At 46.4% G+C, this 21,712-nt stretch overlaps 3 protein-coding genes across 3 annotated transcripts; 2 read left to right on the forward strand and 1 right to left on the reverse strand.

Annotated features, from left to right (window-relative positions):
- Positions 1-59: 59 nt before the first annotated feature.
- On the reverse strand, positions 60-3,356 carry LOC124707097 (GTPase ERA1, chloroplastic). The gene is made up of 9 exons (XM_047238752.1): positions 3,038-3,356; positions 2,549-2,694; positions 2,262-2,402; positions 2,072-2,185; positions 1,850-1,975; positions 1,133-1,231; positions 941-1,042; positions 526-606; positions 60-434 (listed from the first exon to the last, which is right to left on the reverse strand). The coding sequence occupies exons 1-9, from the start codon at positions 3,354-3,356 to the stop codon at positions 348-350; spliced, it is 1,215 nt and encodes a 404-aa protein (XP_047094708.1). The 3' UTR covers positions 60-347.
- Positions 3,357-3,584: 228 nt separating this feature from the next.
- Positions 3,585-8,146, forward strand: LOC124707096 (pre-rRNA 2'-O-ribose RNA methyltransferase). The gene is made up of 11 exons (XM_047238751.1): positions 3,585-4,103; positions 4,254-4,301; positions 4,398-4,553; positions 4,652-4,698; positions 5,337-5,499; positions 5,599-5,660; positions 5,804-5,990; positions 6,076-6,165; positions 6,404-6,537; positions 6,657-6,789; positions 6,955-8,146. The coding sequence occupies exons 1-11, from the start codon at positions 3,630-3,632 to the stop codon at positions 8,011-8,013; spliced, it is 2,553 nt and encodes an 850-aa protein (XP_047094707.1). The 5' UTR covers positions 3,585-3,629; the 3' UTR covers positions 8,014-8,146.
- A 1,145-nt stretch (positions 8,147-9,291) lies between these two features.
- LOC124648296 (pentatricopeptide repeat-containing protein At4g39530-like) lies at positions 9,292-13,532 on the forward strand. Its single transcript, XM_047188085.1, is given in 6 exon segments — positions 9,292-11,541; positions 11,544-11,646; positions 11,649-12,077; positions 12,278-12,545; positions 12,728-13,140; positions 13,470-13,532. Coding segments are annotated over 3 exon segments (2,412 nt in total). The 3' UTR covers positions 11,708-12,077; positions 12,278-12,545; positions 12,728-13,140; positions 13,470-13,532.
- The last annotated feature ends 8,180 nt before the right edge of the window (positions 13,533-21,712 follow it).

The following is a 21,712-nucleotide window of genomic DNA, read 5'->3' on the forward strand; positions in this document are numbered from 1 at the left end:
ACTACACCGTGATGGTTCATGGGAGCCAAATGTTCGCAAAGTAGCCATTGGAACTTCAGTAGACAAAAGAAGCACGTTCCCCATTCAAAAAAAGACAGGATTTAGTTGGCCTAGCACCACTGCAGACTATCTCCTATCTCTGACAGAACAGAGCTGAAATGTGATTTAGATGCAGAAACAACGACCCCATGATATACCAGACATGCATCAAAATTTGGGAAGAGTTCCTGACTAATAACTGATCTAATTTGAACACCTAAATACCTCACTCAGCAGGGGGAAAAGAAAATTTTAAAAACAAGCTAATTCCTACTCTTGTGGTTTGATAAGAGAAATCATGCTTGTACTCATAAAGCTTGAATCTCCCCGCCATAGCCGTAACGTTTCAAAAGCCGTTCATCTTGTCTCCAGTTCTCCTTCACCTTCACATCTATCTGTTCAAGACATAGTATGCAGCAATCAGAAACTGCTCTAGAATAGTACCAGAGGGGGTAACCATGGCTACACAAGGGGAGAAGTTATGACCTCAAGATAAACCTTCTTTTGAAGGAAATCCTCGATATCAAGCCTTGATGCTGTTGCCAACGTCTTTATAGCTTTCCCTTCCTGCATTCGAGAAACATAGTGCATGACTATTTTGCTTGTTCAAATATTTAAGCCAGTAACTGTTTCATTTCCCCAAATACATCTTATTAATGGACTTATTGGCCTAATTCCTTTTCTCAATGATGGATTTGATATTTCGTAGAAAACATGAACCTGACTTTTGTTTCATTCATTCAAAAGTTTGCAGGAAAAGAACATATATTTATCAATTTCCGAAGAGGTGCTTTGTGCAAAATCCTTCAATTTCTTTACTCTTAACTTAATTGAATATGTAATCATGAAGTACCCCAAAATACTCAAGCATCCAAAGGGATGATTTTTTAAACTGTTTTACCTTCCCAAGTATAATGCTTCTTTGTGATTCCCTCTCGACAAGTATCTCAACTTGAATAAAATCCTTGGCACCAGGCCTGCTTTTGTAACTTGTAACATTAACCTGTCATAAACAAAACAAAAAAATACATCACACAAACAGGCTAAGAAGATGGATAAGCGCCAAAATGAAGGAAATCACCAGAAGCTATACCTGGCACGCGTATGGAATTTCCTGCCTATATTGAAGGAAAATCTTTTCCCTCACTATTTCCCCCACAAAGAATCTCTCGGGGTGTTCACTAGCTATGTCCTGGAACAAGAACACGTATAATATTTTTAGTGTCTCAAAATTTTGAGATTACTGGCTGTAGCTAAACATCAAAATGAATACCTAGAATCCAGTAACAGTAGTAAACCATCCAATCAAGGGATATGGTATCTCATGGCAAGGATACATCACAAGTTGCAGATCATAGAGCAAATGTTTGAAACTATCTTTGCCAGATATACCACAATACTGTGAAATATGAATATCTATGTAAGAAATCCTGTAACACTATGGTTTTAGCATAGTAATGACTTCAAATAGAGAAGTAATTGAAATTCATATTCTCTATTTTGAAGAATTTCCGAACAATTGATTTGCAGCAGAAATATAGTAAAATGTGCTGAACTGCTGATTGAATTATTATGGATTTGAGTTCAGAGTCAGCAATGTGGCATAACTGCTGATTAATCATACTATGAAAGGGTGTTGATTGTTGCAGATTAAGACCAAGGAAACAAAGAAACCCGTGCATCGTACTATTTGCATTGAACATTCCAACTTGATTTGCTAGTTTTACAGGATAAAGTTCTTGTCCCTGCACAGTACTAAGACTTCTTCAGAAGATGCTGTAGGAAACTTTTGTATATTCCATGCTAATACCTTGGGGTAGTAAGCAGGACCCAGCGGAAGCTTTGACAATATCCACTCCTTGATATCATCGACTCCATGACCAAATTTAGCACTTATAGGTATAACATCATCTACATTAGTGAATTTTTGATACCACTGCAAAAGGAGTGTCATGAGATGTACCATTTGCAAGTAGAGGAAGGACAACAAGTCTGGAAACCATCTACTACTCGATTTGTACAAGTTTCTTACCTCGAGTTTCTTTGCAATTTCTCCTGGTTTTATCATATCTTTCTTGTTCAGTACCAACACAACAGGGACCGCAGTCTCTTTGTTCCCCACACTTTCTTCCAGCATATCATCTATCTAAAAATCACAAAGGCGAAATCACGCAAGGTATACCTAAAATATTCATTTGGTTCCTTATTTTCGTTGACAGTACCTTTTCAGGCAGTTTGGAAGCATCAGCAACAACGATCACGCAGTCTGCATTGCCAATAGCACTCTGAACATTCTTCATCATCATCGAGTCTAGCTTGTGCATCTCCTTCTTGATGACACCTGGCGTGTCATAAAGTATTATCTGCAAACTAAATGATAACTCAGATTAGCCCTGAGAAATCCCATGGTATCCTCTGCGGCCGGCGTGAGAAACCTCCGAGGATATATTAGTTACACATTGCATTTGACTTGAACTCTATGAGTGGTTTAGAGACAAAAGGGTTATACCTGGTATTCTGGTTCTGAACATATACCGAGGATGCGATGACGTGTAGTCTGTGGCTTATCTGTTACGATGGAAAGCTTCTGACCAACAATTTGGTTTATAAGGGTGCTCTTGCCGACATTCGGCTTCCCTAGCACAGCAACATAACCTGTGGAAACACACATCAGACCCACAGTATTACAGCATGGCAATTGTCAACTGTTGAGACACTTATTACTTTCATCTAGAAATTCTAAAACAAACAAGATATTCTCTCAAGTCTCAATCCTCCCGGAATCCCGTTAAAATTGCAGGGGTACTTTTACTGGACCAAATACTCCCTCCACCCCACCAAAAGTGTCTCAACTTACATCCAAATTTTGACAAACTCGAGACACTTTTAGTGGGATGAGGGAGTATGTTACTAGTAGCATTTGACACATGATGAGCACTAAAACACTGAACTCCAACCAAGTAGAAGCACAAGAAAAGCGGAGAAGAGAAAGGCTCACCGCTGCGGTGGTTGGCGCACAGCGCCGCCCCCAGCTCCTCCGCCTCGTACTCGTCGAGCAGCGCCAGGCTCCGGTCCGGCTTCTCGATGAGCTCCAGCCGCGGCCTCGCATCACCCTCCTCTTCCACATCCATCTCCTCGTCCTCTTCAACCACAGCATAGCTCAGACCCCCACTCGCCACAGCCCCAGCCCTACTACTACGCTCGCGCCTCACAGACCATACTCTGCTTCCTAGTGGCGCGCACGGCGGCGCAAGGGCCCTACGGCGAGAGAGACATGCCGGCGGCGCGACGAGCCGGAGCGCCAGGCCTAGCTCCATTGCCAAGTGCAGAGGAAACGAATGGAAGTGAGAGGAGGGGATAAGAGAGGAACAAGACGATGGAACGTTTTAATTTCCCCCACGGCCCAGTACTCAGATGGGCCGAGGCCCATGAAAATGCAGAGAGGCCCATTTCCGGCCCATGAGGCTTAACCGCCACCGAGCTTATGACAAAGGTACCGAACCAGCGCAGCCGCCGAGCTGAACCATAAACCCTAGCTCCCTTCCTCCTCCTCCCAAGGCTCGTCGGCGTCGGCGGCGGCGGCGGCAGCGATGGGCAAGACGAAGGGGAAGCAGAGGCAGGACAAGTACTACCACCTCGCCAAGGAGCAGGGGTACCGGAGCCGGGCGGCGTTCAAGCTGCTGCAGCTGGACGCGCGCTTCCGCTTCCTCCCGACGGCGCGCGCCGTGCTCGACCTCTGCGCGGCGCCGGGCGGGTGGGTCCAGGTGGCCGTCAAGCACGCGCCCGTCGGCGCCTTCGTCGTCGGCGTCGACCTCGTGCCCATCCGCCCCATCCGCGGCGCGCACTCCCTCACCGAGGACATCACCACCTCCAAGTGCCGCTCCTCGGTCCGCAAGCTCATGGACTCCAGGGGCGTCGCCGCATTCGACGTAGTCCTCCACGACGGCTCCCCCAACGTCGGCGGCGCCTGGGCGCAGGAGGCCACCACGCAGTCCGCGCTCGTCATCGACGCCGTGCGCCTCGCCACATACTTCCTCGCACCCAAGGGCGCGTTCATCACCAAGGTAAGAAAACAACGTGCACAGCAAATGTAAAATCCTTTATGAAATACTATGTAAAATCAGCTGCAAATGATTCTCGTGACCTGTTCCCCTACTATGTGAAGAAGTGCACATACAAACTCAGCTGTTAATTTCTTTTGTTCTCTTCAACAGGTCTTCAGGTCTCAAGATTACAATGCGATCATGTTCTGTCTTAAACAGGTGTGTATTGATCACACAGTTTTCTCAAGTGTTTGTGTTGTTACTTATATTCTGTAATAGTGCATTGATGCATCAAAAAAATATACCCATTTGCAGCTATTTGAGAAGGTTGAGGTGACCAAACCTCAAGCGAGTCGTGGCACATCTGCTGAAATTTATATTATCTGTCTGAAATATAAAGCCCCTGCCAAGATTGAGCCTGAACTTCTTGATATCAAGCACTTATTCAATGTGGAAAATGAGAAGAAGATGGTAGGTTGAAACATCTGTCCTGTTTACCTGCTCGCTTTCTCTGCTTGTTTATGTGTTAGCACCACCTTACTGTTACATTTTTTTGGGGGGTTCTGCAGCCCAGGGATGTACTTACTACTAAGAAAGACAAAAGAAGCCGTGAAGGGTAAGTATGCCTTCTTACATCGTCGCTGGAGTTTGCCTGTTCTTCTCTACTTTTTTGCACTACTGTTTTTTGTACTCCTATATGTCTCAAGAATCAGGGCCATGCTGCAATAGTTCATTTGTATTTCTGTGCCTTTTATTATATGCAAGCATGCATGCTGTAACTATGCAAGATTTAGAGAACACCAAGCTTTTGCTACTTCTGTAAGTTTACCTTATTTTTTAAACCCCTGAAAGTATTGCTTTCTGTTCAAGATGGAACTTTTCATACAGCCACTGGTTATATATGTCCATTTGTCAGTCTCCACAACAACACAGTAGAGTAGGATATATAACTTCCATTCAGATCGGGCATGGCTTTGTCCTTTTCTCACACTAAGAAGGGTAACACCACATTTGCAGTTTTGTACCTTCTGTGAACTATTTTTTGCTAATTTTATTGTTAGTCAAATAAGAAGCTAGGCAGTTGAAATTTTACCTGATAACTATGCCCTTTTGTGCTGTTTTAAGTGGTAAAGAAGAACTGGATTAGCTGAACATACTGGTTCTTCGTGTGTACAATGCATCAAAATATTGAATTATTTAGTCTAGTTTGGTTGATCCACTTCTCTAAATTTATATTTTATATGCTTCATTCAGGTACGAGGAAGGAGTCACGGTATTGGAGAAAGTCGGCCTGGCGTCAGATTTTATATTTTCCGAGGCCCAGACACCACTGGAATTTCTTGGTTCTGTTACTAAAATTTCATTTGATGATCCAGCATCTCTGCCTCTCAAGAATCATGAGATTACTACAGAGGAGGTAGTGTAGTAATGCCTTTGCTGCTCCTTATGACTGCTGCGTAAACTTGTATTCTGTCTTAGTTGTAATGCTGGCTTATTGCATGTTTTTCTGTATCAGATAAACAAGCTTTGTGAGGATTTACGTGTGCTGGATAAAAATAGCTTCAAGCATATTTTGAAGTAAGTGTATTTTTCCTATTCTATTCTATTCTATTATATTCTCATTAAGTTACTTTCTACATTATGATTATCCAAGCATCTCTATTACCATGTGGAGAGGTTCATCTTTTCAATCTCATGCAACTGATGTCCAATTATGTTAGGTGGCGCATACGCTTAAGGAAAGCACTGTCGTCATCATCACAAGTTACACCAAAGGCTGCTGTTACTGCAACGGAGTCTAAAGTCATAGATGATGACCAACTTTTACAGGAAATGGAAGAATTGACTAGTGTCATTGACAGAAAGAAAAGGCAAGATAAGAAGCGCCAATCAAGGCGAAAAGCAAAGGTATTTCCATTATGAAGTCCAAGTAACACTTGCTGCATGTGGCGTTGATTTCAGTTGTGCGCTAACATGTGTCTCTTCATTCCAGGATAAAGCACGCAAGGCAACAGGAATGCAAATCGATGCTACAGAAGAAGGATATGGTGATCCTGATTTGTTCTCTATTAATGCTATCAAGGTCTCCTGCTGTTTCCATGGTCCTGTCTTTCTATATTTGCCTTGTACACATTGGAAAATGAAACATTCTTGCTATCAGAAATTTTGTTTAGTCATCTAAGCCTTACAATTATTAGTTAAACACAATTGGAAAAGTAATTTTGGTTCAAGTGGGATTTTTCTCAAGTTACCTTCTTGGTATGATATTACTTTTTTTTGGTCTTTTGCTTGTGAACTCAGTGATATATACTTCTGTATAGGGTGGAAAAGAACTAAAAGCTGTTGAGTCAGCAGAGTTTGATGTGGAAGATGGCTCTGGAGACAGTGAGAATGAAGCGACTCAAACTCATGAAGACTCTGATGAGGAAATGGATTCTGATGAAGAACAACAGAGGTAAATTCTAAGGCACCCACACCAATAAATAATAGACTAGTTCGGTCTTTAATTCACATATCATTGCCATAATTTACTGAAAATTGCAGAGATATGTAACATATCGTCTTTCAAACCAGGTATGACGCTCAACTTGAGGATATACTCGATGAAGCTTATGAGCGTTTTATGACGAAAAGAGGTGGAGAAGTAAAACAAGAACGCAAACGTGCCAAGCGAGTCAATACTGATGCTGATGCAGATTTGTTAGAGGTAATTTCTTACCTTAATCAACATCAATATTTCTCCTTGTGTTTGAAATTCAGTAGTTTTGCATTAGCCAGTTTACTGGACGTGCTCTGTTATTTTTTCTAGATTAGAAAAACCATTAAATGATTGATGACAATTGATTTTCTTATTATGCTTACGATTTGATAGGGAGGTGAAGATGATGGTGAGGATGTTGACATGGATGATGAAGGTTCTGACGAAGATCAAGATGAAGATGAAGAGGCCAACCCCCTTTTATTGCGTCTAGATGCTGAGAAGCGAACAAAAGATGAGATTGTAGACCAGTGGTACAGTCAGGATGTGTTCGCGGATGCAGGAACTGGCCTAGCTGAGCAGAGTGACAGTGACGATGAAAGAGAGAAACCACGCAAGAATATGAAAAAGAAGATTGATTCAGGAAATAAGGAGAAGCCTGCTAAAGCACAGACAGATTTAGGAAAGAAGGAGAAACCGACTAAAGCTGCTCAGCGCTTGCAACAAGATGATATTGAGATGGTACCAGTAGAACCAGTCCGAACTGAAGATGATTCCGACTCTTCTTCGTCTTCCGATGAGTCAGAACCAGAAGAGGACCTCGACGATGACCAGAAGGCTGAAGTGCTGGCCTATGCACATAAGATGCTGAGGAAGAAGCAAAGGGAGCAGATACTAGACGATGCCTACAACAGGTACATGTTTGATGACGAAGGACTGCCCAAATGGTTTGCGGAAGACGAGAAGAGGCATACCCAGGCTATGAAACCTATAACGAAAGAGGAGGTAGCTGCCATGAAGGCCCAGTTTAGGGAGATCGACGCCCGGCCGTCCAAGAAGGTGGCTGAGGCCAAGGCCCGGAAGAAGCGCGTCGCCTTGAAGAAGCTGGAGAAGGCGCGGCAGAAGGCGGACATTGTTGCGGACCAGAGCGACATCAACGAGCAGTCCAAGGCAAAGATGATTGACAAGATCTACAGGAAGGCGGTGTCGACGCAGAGGCCCAAGAAGGAGTATGTCGTCGCCAAGAAGGGGGTCCAGGTGAGGACTGGCAAGGGGAAGGTGCTGGTGGACCCACGGATGAAGAAGGACAAGCGGGCAGAGAAGGCAGGGAAGAAGAAGGGGAAGGGGAAGGGTGGCAAGGGTGGTGCCAAAGGCGGGAAGGGAAAGAAGGGTGCCGCGGGTGGTGGCCAGAAGAAAGGAGGCATGAGAGGTAAGGCTGGCGGCAAAGCTTGACGTTGAGACAAGGTCTGGACGAGCAAGGCATGACTGGTGCTGAAATTTTGTCTGTCCAGTGTCTCCGCAGGTTTAGTTTTGCCTGTCCAGCTATAGCTAGCCGGCAAGTTGGATATCTACTGTTGTGTTATTATTATTAGTTTTGCCTGTCCAGCTATAGCTAGCCCGCAAGTTGGATATCTACTGTTGTGTTATTATTATTATATCATACTATGAGCGATTTCACAAGTGTCAAGGAAGTTTTGTAGCTTGAGTTACTATGTACTACTGCACAATAATTTGTGATTCTTGGCCTGTTTGTGGTGAAGTCCTGGCAATGCACCTATGGACTACCTGCTTGTCTTAACACTCTGAATGAACAATTTAGCGTGTGGTTTGTGTTGTGCACGTACATTCTGAAGAAAGTGTGACGGACACAGTTTTCCTTTTCGGAGGAAGTGAAACCTTGAATCCCCATTTCCAACACTTGTTTCCCATTCTCATCTCCTCAGCTTGGCCGAATCAACGCAAGAGCCTTTGGGCTGAAGATTTGGAAACCAGCCATTCATTCCAGCCGATTCAATGATTCAGTGACAAAATCCAAGATAGCAGCTGGCAAGAAGATACCAACGAATGATGGCTCAGAGCCTAAAAGCATCTCTACTTTCAGCTCAGCTCATGCTCGGTGAGGATGTTTTTACTAACGAAGGACGGAGGAGGTCTCAACATCAGATGAATTTTCTCCGGGAATCAGAATTCTATATTATATTTTCTAATATGATGATGATATTTGAAACATCAGTTCACTTTTAGAAATAAAAGAGTAGAGGGTACCCTAATAATGACCCATTTACATCTACATGATAAAGCACTTTGCTTGAGAACCGATTTAAGTGATTTTATAAATTATTTGGATGCTTTAGAATTACTATAATCTCATACATTATTTTATAAAGCACCATCCCAGTTGTTGCAAAGTTGCCATTAGTTAATTATTATGTTGTCTTGCATTTGAGGTTTTTTTTTTTCTTGACAAAGATTGGATATGGTTTTTTTTACATGATTGTACATGGTAATTGACTAATTGTAATAAAAGAAGACGAATATAATTTGTTTTGAATATAAATATTTTGAGGAAAAAGAAGACGAGTAAATATGCCTGATACAGGTCCAACTATATTTTTATTGCTGAACAGAGGCTCAACTAGCCCAACATCCATCTACCTCAAAAAAAAAAAAAAAAAAAAAAAGCCCAACATCCATCACTAACCATTCCTTGTCCACCCGGCGGCTCTCCACATGAGCCTCGCCCAGCTCCTCCTCTCATGCCTCGCCGGCGACCGCCTCCGCCGCCTCCTCCCGGCGGCGCACGCCCGCGCCCTACTCACCGAGGCTCTCCCGGACCTCTTCCTCGCCAACCTCCTCCTCCGCGGCTACTCCAAGCTCGGCCGCCTCCGGGACGCCCGCCGCCTGTTCGACGGGATGCCGCACCGGAACCTCGTCTCCTGGGGCTCCGTCATCTCCATGTACGCGCAGCACGGGCGCGAGGAAGACGCGATCGAGCTCTTCGCTGCCTTCCGCGGTGCCTCCGGCGAGCCGCCCAACGAGTTCCTGCTCGCCAGCGCCCTCAGGGCCTGCGCGCAGTCCAGGGCGGTTTCCTTCGGCGAGCAGGTGCATGGCGATGCCGTGAAGCTGGGAATGGTTGGGAATGTCTACGTCGGGACCGCGCTGATCAACCTGTACACGAAGGCTGCCTGCATTGACACCGCGATGCTGGTCTTCGACGCGCTCCCGGTGAAGAACCCGGTCACTTGGACTGCGGTGATAGCAGGGTATTCTCAGGTCGGGCAGGGTGGAGCCGCCTTGGAGTTGTTCGCGAAGATGATGTGGCTTGACCGCGGTGTCCGGCCCGACAGGTTTGTGCTAGCGAGTGCTGCGAGCGCTTGCTCTGCACTTGGCTCTCTAAATGGCGGCAGGGAAATACACGGCTACGCGTATCGAACGGCAGCGGACGCAGATGCGTCGGTGGTCAACGCGCTGATCGATCTGTACTGCAAGTGCTCCAGGCCCGCTTTGGCCCGCAGGCTGTTTGATTGCATGGAGAACCGCAATCTCGTGTCCTGGACGACGATGATTGCTGGTTATATGAAGAATTCTTTCGATGCTGAAGCTATGGACATGTTCTGGCAGCTGAGCCGGGCTTGGTGGCGGCCGGATGTTTTCGCTTGCACGAGTATCTTGAACTCGTGTGGCTCTTTGGCGGCGATATGGCAAGGAAGGCAGGTACATGCTCATGCCGTAAAGGCTAATCTGGAGTCTGATGAGTATGTCAAGAACTCTCTCATTGACATGTACGCGAAATGTGAGCGCTTATCTGAAGCAAGAGCAGTGTTTGAAGCATTGGTAGAAGATGATGCAATTTCTTACAATGCAATGATCGAAGGATATGCAAGGCTAGGTGATCTTACAGGAGCAGTTGAGGTATTCAGTAAAATGAGGTATTGTTCTCTAAAGCCAAGCCTACTGACATTTGTTTCGCTCCTTGGGGTGTCGTCATCGCAATCAGACATTGAGCTGAGCAAGCAGATTCATGGTCTCATCGTCAAATCAGGAACTTCGTTGGACCTGTATGCAGGGAGTGCTCTAATCGACGTCTATTCAAAGTTTTCCCTTGTGGATGATGCCAAACTTGTATTCAGTCTGATGCACAACAGGGACATGGTAATCTGGAATGCTATGATTTTCGGCCTTGCACAGAATGAGCAAGGGGAAGAGGCTGTGAAGCTCTTTAACCAGCTTCGCTTCTCTGGGTTAACACCTAATGAATTCACATTTGTTGCACTAGTAACTGTGGCGAGTACCCTAGCAAGCATGTTTCACGGCCAGCAATTCCATGCCCAGATCATCAAAGCAGGTATGGACAGTGACCCCCGTGTTTCAAATGCTCTCGTAGACATGTATGCAAAGTGTGGCTTCATCAAAGAAGGACGGCTGTTGTTTGACTCGGCGTTGGGAAAGGATGTCATTTGTTGGAACTCCATGATTTCGACGTATGCGCAGCACGGTCATGCTGAGGAAGCTCTTCATGTTTTCGGAATGATGAGAGGAAATGGAGTAGAACCGAACTATGTGACATTTGTTGGTGTGTTATCAGCATGTTCTCGTGCAGGCCTCACGGATGAAGGGTTACACCATTTTCACTCTATGAAAACAAAATATGCTATTGAACCAGGCACCGAGCACTATGCTTCTGTGGTCAATCTTTTGGGTCGTTCAGGGAAACTGCAGGCCGCCAAGGAGTTTATTGAAAGGATTCCAATTGAACCAGCTGCGGCTGTTTGGAGGAGCTTGCTGGGTGCCTGTCATTTGTTTGGTAATGTTGAAATCGGGAGTTATGCTACCGAAATGGCGCTCTTGGCAGATCCTACAGACAGTGGCCCCTCTGTTGTAATGTCAAATATTTATTCCTCTAAAGGACTATGGGTGGATGCACAGAAGTTGAGACGGGGGATGGATTGCGCTGGCGTAGTGAAGGAACCAGGATACAGCTATGGATTGAGTTGATGAAGGAGATCCATACTTTCATTGCACAACAACGAGAGCACCCGGAGGAAAAAATGATATGTGTAGTACTTGATGAACTGACAAGTCTACTTAAAATTCTGGGTATCCCCCTGATATTTCTGAACTTACTTTGCGTGATGAGAATGGTTGATGGTACTTACTCAGTGTATTGAAAATTAGCATCATATGAACTAGTTTCAGTCAGTTCTAGTACACTACTTTTCTGGGAGGATGAGACTTTGCGATAGTAATCCCAAGCTCTTTTCATTGAGACTGCTAGTGCTACTTCAACACTTGTCCACCAACTATCTGACTGGTAACTGCTCGTGGAAAGGACCGGAGATGGGAACTTCTGATGAATGATCAGATCAAAAGGAAAAAAATAAATCTCAACATGCAGATTGTACCGTGGGATTTATGATGTACAATTGCACATAGCAATGCCATTGCTTGAGTGTGATATTTAAGGAAGGTTAATCGATGCATACGAATTGTCAACTTGTTAGCTACCTACACACAAGGTAATATTAACACTTTCTTTTAGAAGTTGATTCTTCTGTACACGAAGTCTTTTTTATGGCATAATTAATATTATAAAAACTTGAGCCCCACTTTTGTGTTTCGTGCGAGAATTAGGCACACTCCCACACGGTAACAGAAGAGGAAACAACAAGTTAAATTCAGATAAAGGTGGGCCTAACTAAAATTGCTTACTACGCAGGTCCAGCTGTCCAACAGATTACTGTCACTGCAAAACTTTAATGGATATCTTCACTGGCATAACTGAAGGAGGCCTCTGCGTCGGTGTTCTTTGAGGAAAGAATATTCAAGGTGACAATAAGAAATCTCATTAAGGTAGAATTTATCGTGGTGAAAAGTTAGATCACATAGACTTTACACTGGAATGTGAAGATGTGCAAAATTCCAAAGGTCATAATACCAAAGGAAATGGATTTTGTCTGAGCAGATGACATGGAACCATTAGCTAGGTAAGCCATAAAGTTGTTTCTATCGCTATTATACGCAGTAGATTTTGACTTAAGAGTCAACATTTGTCCATTTGAAGTTCTGAAACTAAATATCCATAGATACATCCTTTTTGTAGTACATATTCTGGAGCAGAATCAAATTTGGGGATCGTTTGATGATTTTGACATTTCATGATTAACAGGGTGATGTGTGAAGAGCCTTTTTTTTTTGTGAAACTATGGTTGGCGAAACTGCATTCAGAGTGTCCTGCTTCTCTTCATTCTCTTATTGAAATGACACACAACTCACAAACACCGTTCTTATTGTCTCTCCAAACATAGAGGCTCTAGTGTTCATGACTGCTTCTAAGCCAACACGGTCCGTCATTTGGCAAAGACATATAAGGAGGCTCTTACATTTTCCCAAGGTGGAGGCACTAGTGTGAGCTGTAGAACAGCTTGAGATCAGAAGGTCAATGCCTAAATATTTTCTTCCCATCGGCACAAGAACACTGAACAGCGCATGTCATCTCGGCTCTTGGTCTGTTCGTTCAGGTGGGAATGTTTTAATGCTTGTTTTGGGGATCTTGATCACAAGACCTGTGCTGACCTTATGGTAATTTTCAGTAACCACACCATCACTTTTCTGCTATAGTTCATTTTCAGTTATTATCTTGATATTTATGAAGGTGCCCATGCTTCATTTTCCAGTCACAGAATTAACATTGCTATTTTTTTATTGTGATGAATAAACAATAAAATATAAGTAGCTAGTTGGAGTTCATCATCTCTCCCGAGTAGCTAGCCCTGCCTCTGCTCTCCCTCTGGCCTCTGCTCGGCTCATCGGCCATCGCCAGTTTGCAACGAGTTGGTAGCACAAAAAAAAACAATCCCTCATTCATGTTTATCATGGTGTTTTAACTTGCAAAATATTGTAATTTTTAGGTTTGACAACAACAATTGGTATTGGAGCCATGTGGGGCAAATATGGGAAGAAGGATGTTGTTGGAGCCATGTTTTAACTGCAATATTGAATAGATTCCTTCGATATTTATACTAAACTTTTATATTTCTTTTAAAACTCGTCATTTTATCAGACAATATTATCAAATAGTATGTGCTTCTATTACTTATTATAATTAAGAACATATATAACAATGTTGCTATATATATATTAATTTATGATACTTTGTATTGTACAGTTCTAATATATTTCAAATGGAGAATGCATGCACTCGCAATGTTATAATTTTATATTGTAGTTTTGTAATATATAAGAGCTACATTGGTTATTTTATAGATATAATTTGCCTCTCAAAAGATTCTTTAAACTAAATCCACTTAAACACAACAACATTACGCTTGCACGAATTATACGCTATGTATTTGTATTGTTATGTAAAAGTTGATAAATATCTTGGTAGTTATCTGGAAACACATGATCTAACAAATATACATGTCCATCTGTCAGATAGAAACTTGGAGTGTTTCCTTTCTCTACCCCCTTGTCTCTCGTACCTCACCCGTGTGGCGGCAGGGGAGGGAACCTAATCCGCTGCCACCAAAACGCTCGTTCGTCATGTACGGAGTCACCTCATAGAGTCACAGTCGCGGACCTCGTTCGCTTCCCACACACGGAAAGGCATGCAGCCCGCGGCGACCTAAGAGCATCTTAGGTCGCGTTTCCCAAAACGTTCTCTAAAGTAATTTGGGACGCGCTGGATCAAAAAAGGATTCCAGCTGCGTCCCCCAGAGCCGAATTTTGTCTGGCGCGTCCCGATACGGTGTCCGGCGCCCCGAGCCCATCCCCGCTCCACAGGGGACGCACCGGGGACGCCGGACACACCGAAAAGCGAGACGGGGAGTGGCGGGGCCGACCCGTCAGCGACACAATAAATTTTAACCTAACCATCGCCTACCTCGCGACGGAAGTTATTGCCGCGCAGCGATGGTGCAGTTCCCGCAGCAACGGTGCAGTTCCCGCAGAGGCGCAGCGATGCGTCTCGTCGCGCCTAGCTCTGCGTGCCGGCGTTAATGAGCGCCACCGCTCCCTCGCCTCCCTCCGGCCTATAAAAAGGGCGGCCTCTCATCGTCCCTCTCACACACAAACCCTAGCGCCTCTCTCCCCAACCCTAGCTGCCACCATCTCAACAAGAGTCGACGCCATGTCTGGTAGAGGCGGAGGCCAACCTCGCGGCCGTGGTCGTGGTCGTGGCCGCGGCAGAGCTGAACGCTCGCCGTCGCCTGCCACGCCGTCGTCTTCATCGTCGGAGATGGACGTGGAGCCGGGCGTGCTGTTCGAGTTCGTCCTCGTCCTCAAGGGCGACCCACGCGGCATCCAGAGGCTGCTGGACTCCTTCGCCGAGTACGTCACCGGCGACGACCGCCCGCGCACGATGCATCTGCGGGAGGCTTCGTGCGGCTACTACCGGTGGATCGTCCACGTGATCTACGACGCGCGCGGCAAGATGTACCTCAACACCGGCTGGGAGAAGTTCGTGCGCCACCACAGCCTCGAAGCCGGCTTCATCCTCCTGTTCTCCTACTTTGGCGACAGGGACATGAGCGCCAAGGTCTTTGACGAGACGCGCTGCCGCCGGGACTACCACGGCGACAACACCGACGAGGAGGACGACTGATGAAGAGTGTTGTTTCTTCGTAGCGAATACGTGCACGGAGGTTTCTGTCTGTTCTCCCTCGCAAGAACCAACATGGGCACCGGCACCAGCTGGATTTTCCAGTTTGGGTGTCTGAGTGTGCCCTCGAGTGTTCTTTCTTGGCAGCGAACACACGAAACCTTCGATGCACGGCCTAGTTAGATTTAGTTTTTTTTGCAATATTTTTATATTTCTGTCTACCATGGTTCAAACTATGTATTAGTTTGTGGAAAACCATGTTCCTAATTATGTCTTCGTGTAAACCACGTTGCCAATTATGTATTAGTTTGTGGAAATTGAAATAAAATGCCAAAAAAGTATTTTTAATGTTTGGGGGCGGCGTTTGGGGACGTGGCTGGGGAGCGACGTCCCACAAACGCGGCACGAATGAAACACGTCCCCCAAACGCTCGATCTGGCGCAGTTTGGGGGACGCGACTGGAGATGCTCTAATCGATCGGGTGCGACTCGCTTGGCTTCACCATCTGGCATTTTCAGCGGGCCACGCATTTCAACGTTCGAAAATATCTGTTCGCGTCCATTTACGTCAGTCTAAATGGTTAAAATCGACCGCGCGTCCATTTGCGTCGGGGTGGCTCCCGCGGCACGACTTTTTTTTCTCGCTTTTCCATTTTATATAACATGAAAATGTAATTTACATAGTAAAAAAAGGAAAATAAAAATCCTAAGAATGCCTACTGGTTCTCGTCGCCGCTTGTCGATCACGACGAGCTCCGGTACCACCCACGACCAGTTGGAAAGCGGCCGAACATATGCCGGTGCCGCCAGTGGTGGTGGAGGTGAAGGAGCCCAGACATGTGGCGGAGGTGGAGGAGCCCAAGCCAGTGGCGGAGATGGAGCAGCCCACGCTGGTGGTGGAGGCCCCCACGGGTTGTACGGTGGAGGTGGAGGCAGTGGTTGAACCGGTGGCGTGACCGTGTCCTATAGCGCCAGTCATAGGGCTTCTTCCTCCGTGAGGCCCGGCGGCATGATGTCGGTGGCGTACCGGCGCAGCGGCGGCTGCACCGGTCGGTCCACCTCCGAGACGAGGACGCCGAGCCTCGCGATCTCGTCGTCCGTCATGTTGTCCGGGTACTCAAACTTCCGGCCCTCCGCCATAGCCAACTGCCATTCCTGGAAAATGCACGCGACGTAGTCGTCACTGTCGTTCTTGGCCTCCTCGTTGTGGTACGCCAACGCCTCACTGTAGTCCTCATCGTCGTCCCCATCTCGTCGCCATTGTCGTCGTCCCGTGCAGGCGCCAACGCATGCCGTGTTCGACGACGAGGCGCCGGTGGACGGTCAAAGGGGAAGTCCCTGTCGCCCAGGAAGCCCGCCCTCCTCCTCGGATCCTTCTCGGACTCGCGATAGGTGCGCCAACTGTCGGAGTCGATGGCGTAGACGGGATCGGCGCGGAGGTCTGGCGGCATGTACCATCGCCTGCGTCGGATCTCAGCGCTCCTATATGGCTCGCGCGCAGGCACGGCGGGACAGGCACCCCGGAGGTAGCTCAGCTGCCAGCTGCTAGGCATGTGCACGTCCCCCCAGGCATCGCACGGCGTCTAGTTGCGTGCATCAGTCGCTGAAAGGATCGTATGCCGCACCTAGAGGGGTGGGGGGGTGAATAGGTGCTAACCAATTTTTAGTTCTTTTTCAATTTAGGCTTGACACAAAAGGTAAATTCTATAGATATGCAACTAAGTGAATTTACCTATATGACAAGGATATCAACTAAGCAAGGTATAGCTACGCAATAGGAGATAGAATGGGATAGAGGTAACCGAGAGTGGAGCACGCGATGACACGGAGATGATTCCCGTAGTTCCCTTCCTTTGCAAGAAGGTACGTCTACGTTTGGAGGAGTGTGGTTGCTACGCAAGCCAAACCAACGGCCACGAAGGCTTCACTCGGATCTCCCGTGAGCAACGCCACGAAGGCCTAGCCCACTTCCACTAAGGGATTTCCTCGAGGCGGAAACCGGGCCTTTACAAAGTTCTTGGGGCACACATCCACAACCAAATTGGAGGCTCCCAAATCTGTAACAATACAACAATCAACAACAACACATCAACAACAAATCAACTAGGGAACCAAATAGGAACACTAGCATGAGATCCCTCAAACAAGAGAGGGGAAATGAAGAACGCTTCGGTGAGGATGTAGATCGGTGTCTTATCCTTCGAATCTCCAAAGATCAAGAGCTTTGGTTGGGGGAGGAAGGAGATCTTGCAAATCTTGTGTTTCTTGAGGTGGCTCTAATGGAGGTGGCTTGGCAGATTTCTTGTATAATGATTGAGCAAGCAACCAAGGTAGAAGAAGGGGGTATTTATACCCCCTCTCAAAAATGAGCCGTTGCAGCTTCCGGGGGGCCGGATATTCCGGCCTAAGTAAGGGCCGGATAATCCGCCCCTCCCGGATAATCCGGCCTACGGAACAAAACCGAGACATTATCCGGCCAAATGTCCGGCCCTATGCCAGAGAAGCTTTTCTTCCAGTCCTTAGCCAAATTCGGGGTTGTATGGCTTGAAGCCCTCCAAGATGATTCTCCATAGTTCATTGGAGGCACTACAAACATGAGAGCGGAACTCAAATTGCCAAGTATCGAAATTATCAACAGAAAACTTAGGTGGGTCGCCCCGAATGTTCAAATGAGGATGGGGAACCGGTATATCGGGAGATAGGAAAGGTGGAGCTACTCGATTGTAGCTTTCACCTCCACTAGTTCCCCTAGGAGATGTGATAGTGTTTAAGTTATCACCTTCCACGGGTTTGGTAGATGAGGGTAAGTCCGAAGCCTCTCCCTCATCTAACGCACCCGTGTCTTTTACCTCTACACTAGGAGCCTTGGGAAGGGCCGGAGCCAAAAGCTCGGCAATCATCTTTTTCATGCTTTCCATTTGGGCTTCCATGGAGGACTTCAATGAATTGAAGTCTTCCACGGAGACCGTCTTGGCGGCCCCTTCCGAGGGCTCCTCGTCCGGCATACTCTTAGGCGGTTAAGCCCGAAATAAGAGCCGAGGCTCTGATACCAATTGAAAGGATCGTATGCCGCACCTAGAGGGGGGGGTGAATAGGTGCTAACCAATTTTTAGTTCTTTTTCAATTTAGGCTTGACACAAAAGGTAAATTCTCTAGATATGCAACTAAGTGAATTTACCTATATGACAAGGATATCAACTAAGCAAGGTATAGCTACGCAATAGGAGATAGAATGGGATAGAGGTAACCGAGAGTGGAGCACGCGATGACACGGAGATGATTCCCATAGTTCCCTTCCTTTGCAAGAAGGTACGTCTACATTTGGAGGAGTGTGGTTGCTACGCAAGCCAAACCAACAGCCACGAAGGCTTCACTCAGATCTCCTGTGAGCAACGCCACGAAGGCCTAGCCCACTTCCACTAAGGGATTTCCTCGAGGCGGAAACCGGGCCTTTACAAAGTTCTTGGGGCACACATCCACAACCAAATTGGAGGCTCCCAAATCTGTAACAATACAACAATCAACAACAACACATCAACAACAAATCAACTAGGGAACCAAATAGGAACACTAGCATGAGATCCCTCAAACAAGAGAGGGGGAAATGAAGAACGCTTCGGTGAGGATGTAGATCGGTGTCTTCTCCTTCGAATCTCCAAAGATCAAGAGCTTTGGTTGGGGGAGGAAGGAGATATTGCAAATCTTGTGTTACTTGAGGTGGCTCTAATGGAGGTGGCTTGGCAGATTTCTTGTATAATGATTGAGCAAGCAACCAAGGTAGAAGAAGGGGGGTATTTATACCCCCTCTCAAAAATGAGCCGTTGCAGCTTCCGGGGGGCCGGATATTCCGGCCTAAGTAAGGGCCGGATAATCCGCCCCCCCCCGGATAATCCGGCCTACGGAACAAAACCGAGACATTATCCGGCCAAATGTCCGGCCCTATGCCAGAGAAGCTTTTCTTCCAGTCCTTAGCCAAATTCGGGGGGGCCGGATATTTCCAAAATATCCGGCCCGGATATTCCGGCCCTGGTACAATACCGGGACAATATCCGGGCAAATGTCCGGCCCCCATACCGAGCAGCTTTTCCTCGAAGACTTAGCCAAAAACAGGGGCCGGATATTTCAACAATATCCGGCCCGGATTATCCGGCCCGGCCAACTTTTGCTGTTATCTTTTTGACAGACCGACCAAATCCAACACACATAAATATGAATCTATGTAAACCCTGTACCACTTAAACAAACATTAGTGTATCACATATATTGACATCAAACACACAAAACATAATGTGAGAGATGTTCTTTCAATCTCCCCCTTTTTGGTGTTTGATGACAATATACGGATTTGCAAAGGAATCACTATAGAGACAAGCATGATGGCAAAACATAGAGGCACTCCCCTACATGTGTGCATATAAGTAATTTGCATTTGAATACAAATACACAACACATAGGAGTATGGTGCCTCAACACAAGAGATATCCAACATGAGCTCTAACAAAAGACATTGACACATATGAAGTTGAGATAGGATGCAAGAAATCATACCCATGTGTAGATATATAATGCGGAGATATAGCATCACACATAATGTAATATCCTTGATCTCAACAAATAGAAATCCGAAAACCATAACAATGTCTCACACCACATAGCACAATGTCTCACACCACATAGCACATAGTTTTGAACGGCACACAAACAAACCAAATAGTTCAAATAAAGAGGGAACACAAGCACTATAAGAATGATAAACGCATATGCTTGTGCCCAAACCATGCAAATCCCCGAGAATCCTAATAGAACACTTCTCCCCTTTGGCATCGAGATGCCAAAAGGGGACAAGCGCGATGCTACACGTCCCATGGGAATCACTCGGAGGCATCATCATCATCGGACTCGTATGCCGCTTCCTCTTCTTCCTCATCGGTGTCGGGTGCATCCGGAGAGCGGCGAGAGGTGTTGGACCTTTGAAGGCAATCATCAAGATCACTCCATGGAACTCGTGCGGAGTGCCATCCACTGTAACCCCGGTGAGCCGGAGGCCGAGGCGGGGGTCCTTGATCACCACCGAGCTTGTGAAGAATAACCGCTCGAGTATGCTTAATCTCGAACGCTCTCGGCTAGCTGCATAGTTCTCCTTATGGATCTCAATGTTCATGCAAAGGATGTGACGCTGAAACCAACTAAGCCGGGTCACTTGCTTCCTCATAGCCGGGAAATCACGATGACGAGCAGGAGCAAAACCACTAGAACGAGCATCACCCATGAAAGTGTCAGGAGCAGGTACAGCTGAAGAGACTGGCTTGACCCTGTAGGCCTTCTTGACATGGTGCTTCACCAGAGGGTACCCACTCAAGTCTTCACCAACCACAGCCACGAGTTGTTGATGAGAAGCTCGAATGTAGGGAGCATAGGGTATGGTGATCCGGGAGACCATGGCATCATGGATCTCATGGAAGATAAAGTCCATGACATCAAGAGTGTAGTTCCGTTCCTCAGACACATCACGAGCACACTTATAGCTGAGGTGCATAAGGTTCACAAGGACTCCCCGGAGAGCATCATTGTTACCACCACTTGGGCAAATGGTTGCCCGAAAGAACCGAAGCAGCTGATTGTATATGGGAAGCAGCCCCTTAGCATAACCAATTTTTCCCGCTGAGGTATAGAGATGCATAAGAGCATTCTTATCTGTCTGTTGCGGTCCATGAAGGCGACGACCCCCATCCACAGAAACTCCAAGAAAACCAGCAAATTGGCGCAGAGTGGCACTGCAGTGAGTGGAGCCAGTCATCCATTCCATAGTGCGTTCCTCATCTTTCTTGATTGCCAAAGTGGCAAAGAATTGCTTCACCAAATCTGGGCTATAGTCACATTGAATCTTCATGATATCAAGCAAGCCCATCCTTCCGACGAACCCGCATTGCATCTTCAAAGTGATTGTTTTCGGCCAGAATTTCCACATCGATAGCTTGCATGGGTCTCAGATTCTTCATGGGCTCATAGATGTCCGTGTAGATGAATTCCTGCTCAATGCACCAGTATCTCCTGCCCTCAATCTCTTCATCCCTTGGGACATCTTCATACCAGTTCTTCATGCGGATAGCGGAATAAGAGACTGGGTCCATGGCCTTGTAGTTCTCCCTCACTTCCTTGTTCTTCCGCCTTGAAGTGACGGACTTGCGAGGTGCATTGGGTGCAAACTCGTCACTAGATCGATCATGCCTTGAGCGTCTCCGACCACCCCGAGAAGCACCACCTGTGAGAAGCAAAGGAGGGTAGCAAAGGAAAGGTAATGCTCATAAGTCATGTAAGATACAGTAATATACTCGAGAAACATGCTATAAGTCGGTACACATCTAGACATGATAGATTGAAGCAAAACTGCAGCGGCGATGAAGCTCCAGGCCGGATAATCCGGTGTCCCCTGGGGGCGGATAATCCGGCCTGGCCGGATAATCCGGCCTGCTCGGGGGGCGGATAATCCGGCCCTGCGAGATTTGCAGTTTTCCAAACAAAAACTTGTCTAAGACTAGATCGGCCTCATAGC

This window comes from Lolium rigidum, chromosome 4 (genome assembly GCF_022539505.1).
Source record: "Lolium rigidum isolate FL_2022 chromosome 4, APGP_CSIRO_Lrig_0.1, whole genome shotgun sequence".
Classification (NCBI taxonomy): Eukaryota; Viridiplantae; Streptophyta; class Magnoliopsida; order Poales; family Poaceae; genus Lolium; species Lolium rigidum.

Excerpts from the sequence above, each read along its gene's own strand:
- LOC124707097 (XM_047238752.1), bottom strand. The coding sequence starts at position 3,356 with ATGGAGCTAGGCCTGGCGCTCCGGCTCGTCGCGCCGCCGGCATGTCTC. Across the intron at positions 1,976-2,071 it reads AAATTGCAAAGAAACTCGAG|TGGTATCAAAAATTCACTAA; the intron begins GTAAGAAACTTG and ends CTCCTTTTGCAG. Across the intron at positions 1,043-1,132 it reads AAATTCCATACGCGTGCCAG|GTTAATGTTACAAGTTACAA; the intron begins GTATAGCTTCTG and ends TGTTTATGACAG.
- LOC124707096 (XM_047238751.1), top strand. The coding sequence starts at position 3,630 with ATGGGCAAGACGAAGGGGAAGCAGAGGCAGGACAAGTACTACCACCTC. Across the intron at positions 4,554-4,651 it reads TGGAAAATGAGAAGAAGATG|CCCAGGGATGTACTTACTAC; the intron begins GTAGGTTGAAAC and ends GGGGTTCTGCAG. Across the intron at positions 5,500-5,598 it reads ATGAGATTACTACAGAGGAG|ATAAACAAGCTTTGTGAGGA; the intron begins GTAGTGTAGTAA and ends TTTCTGTATCAG.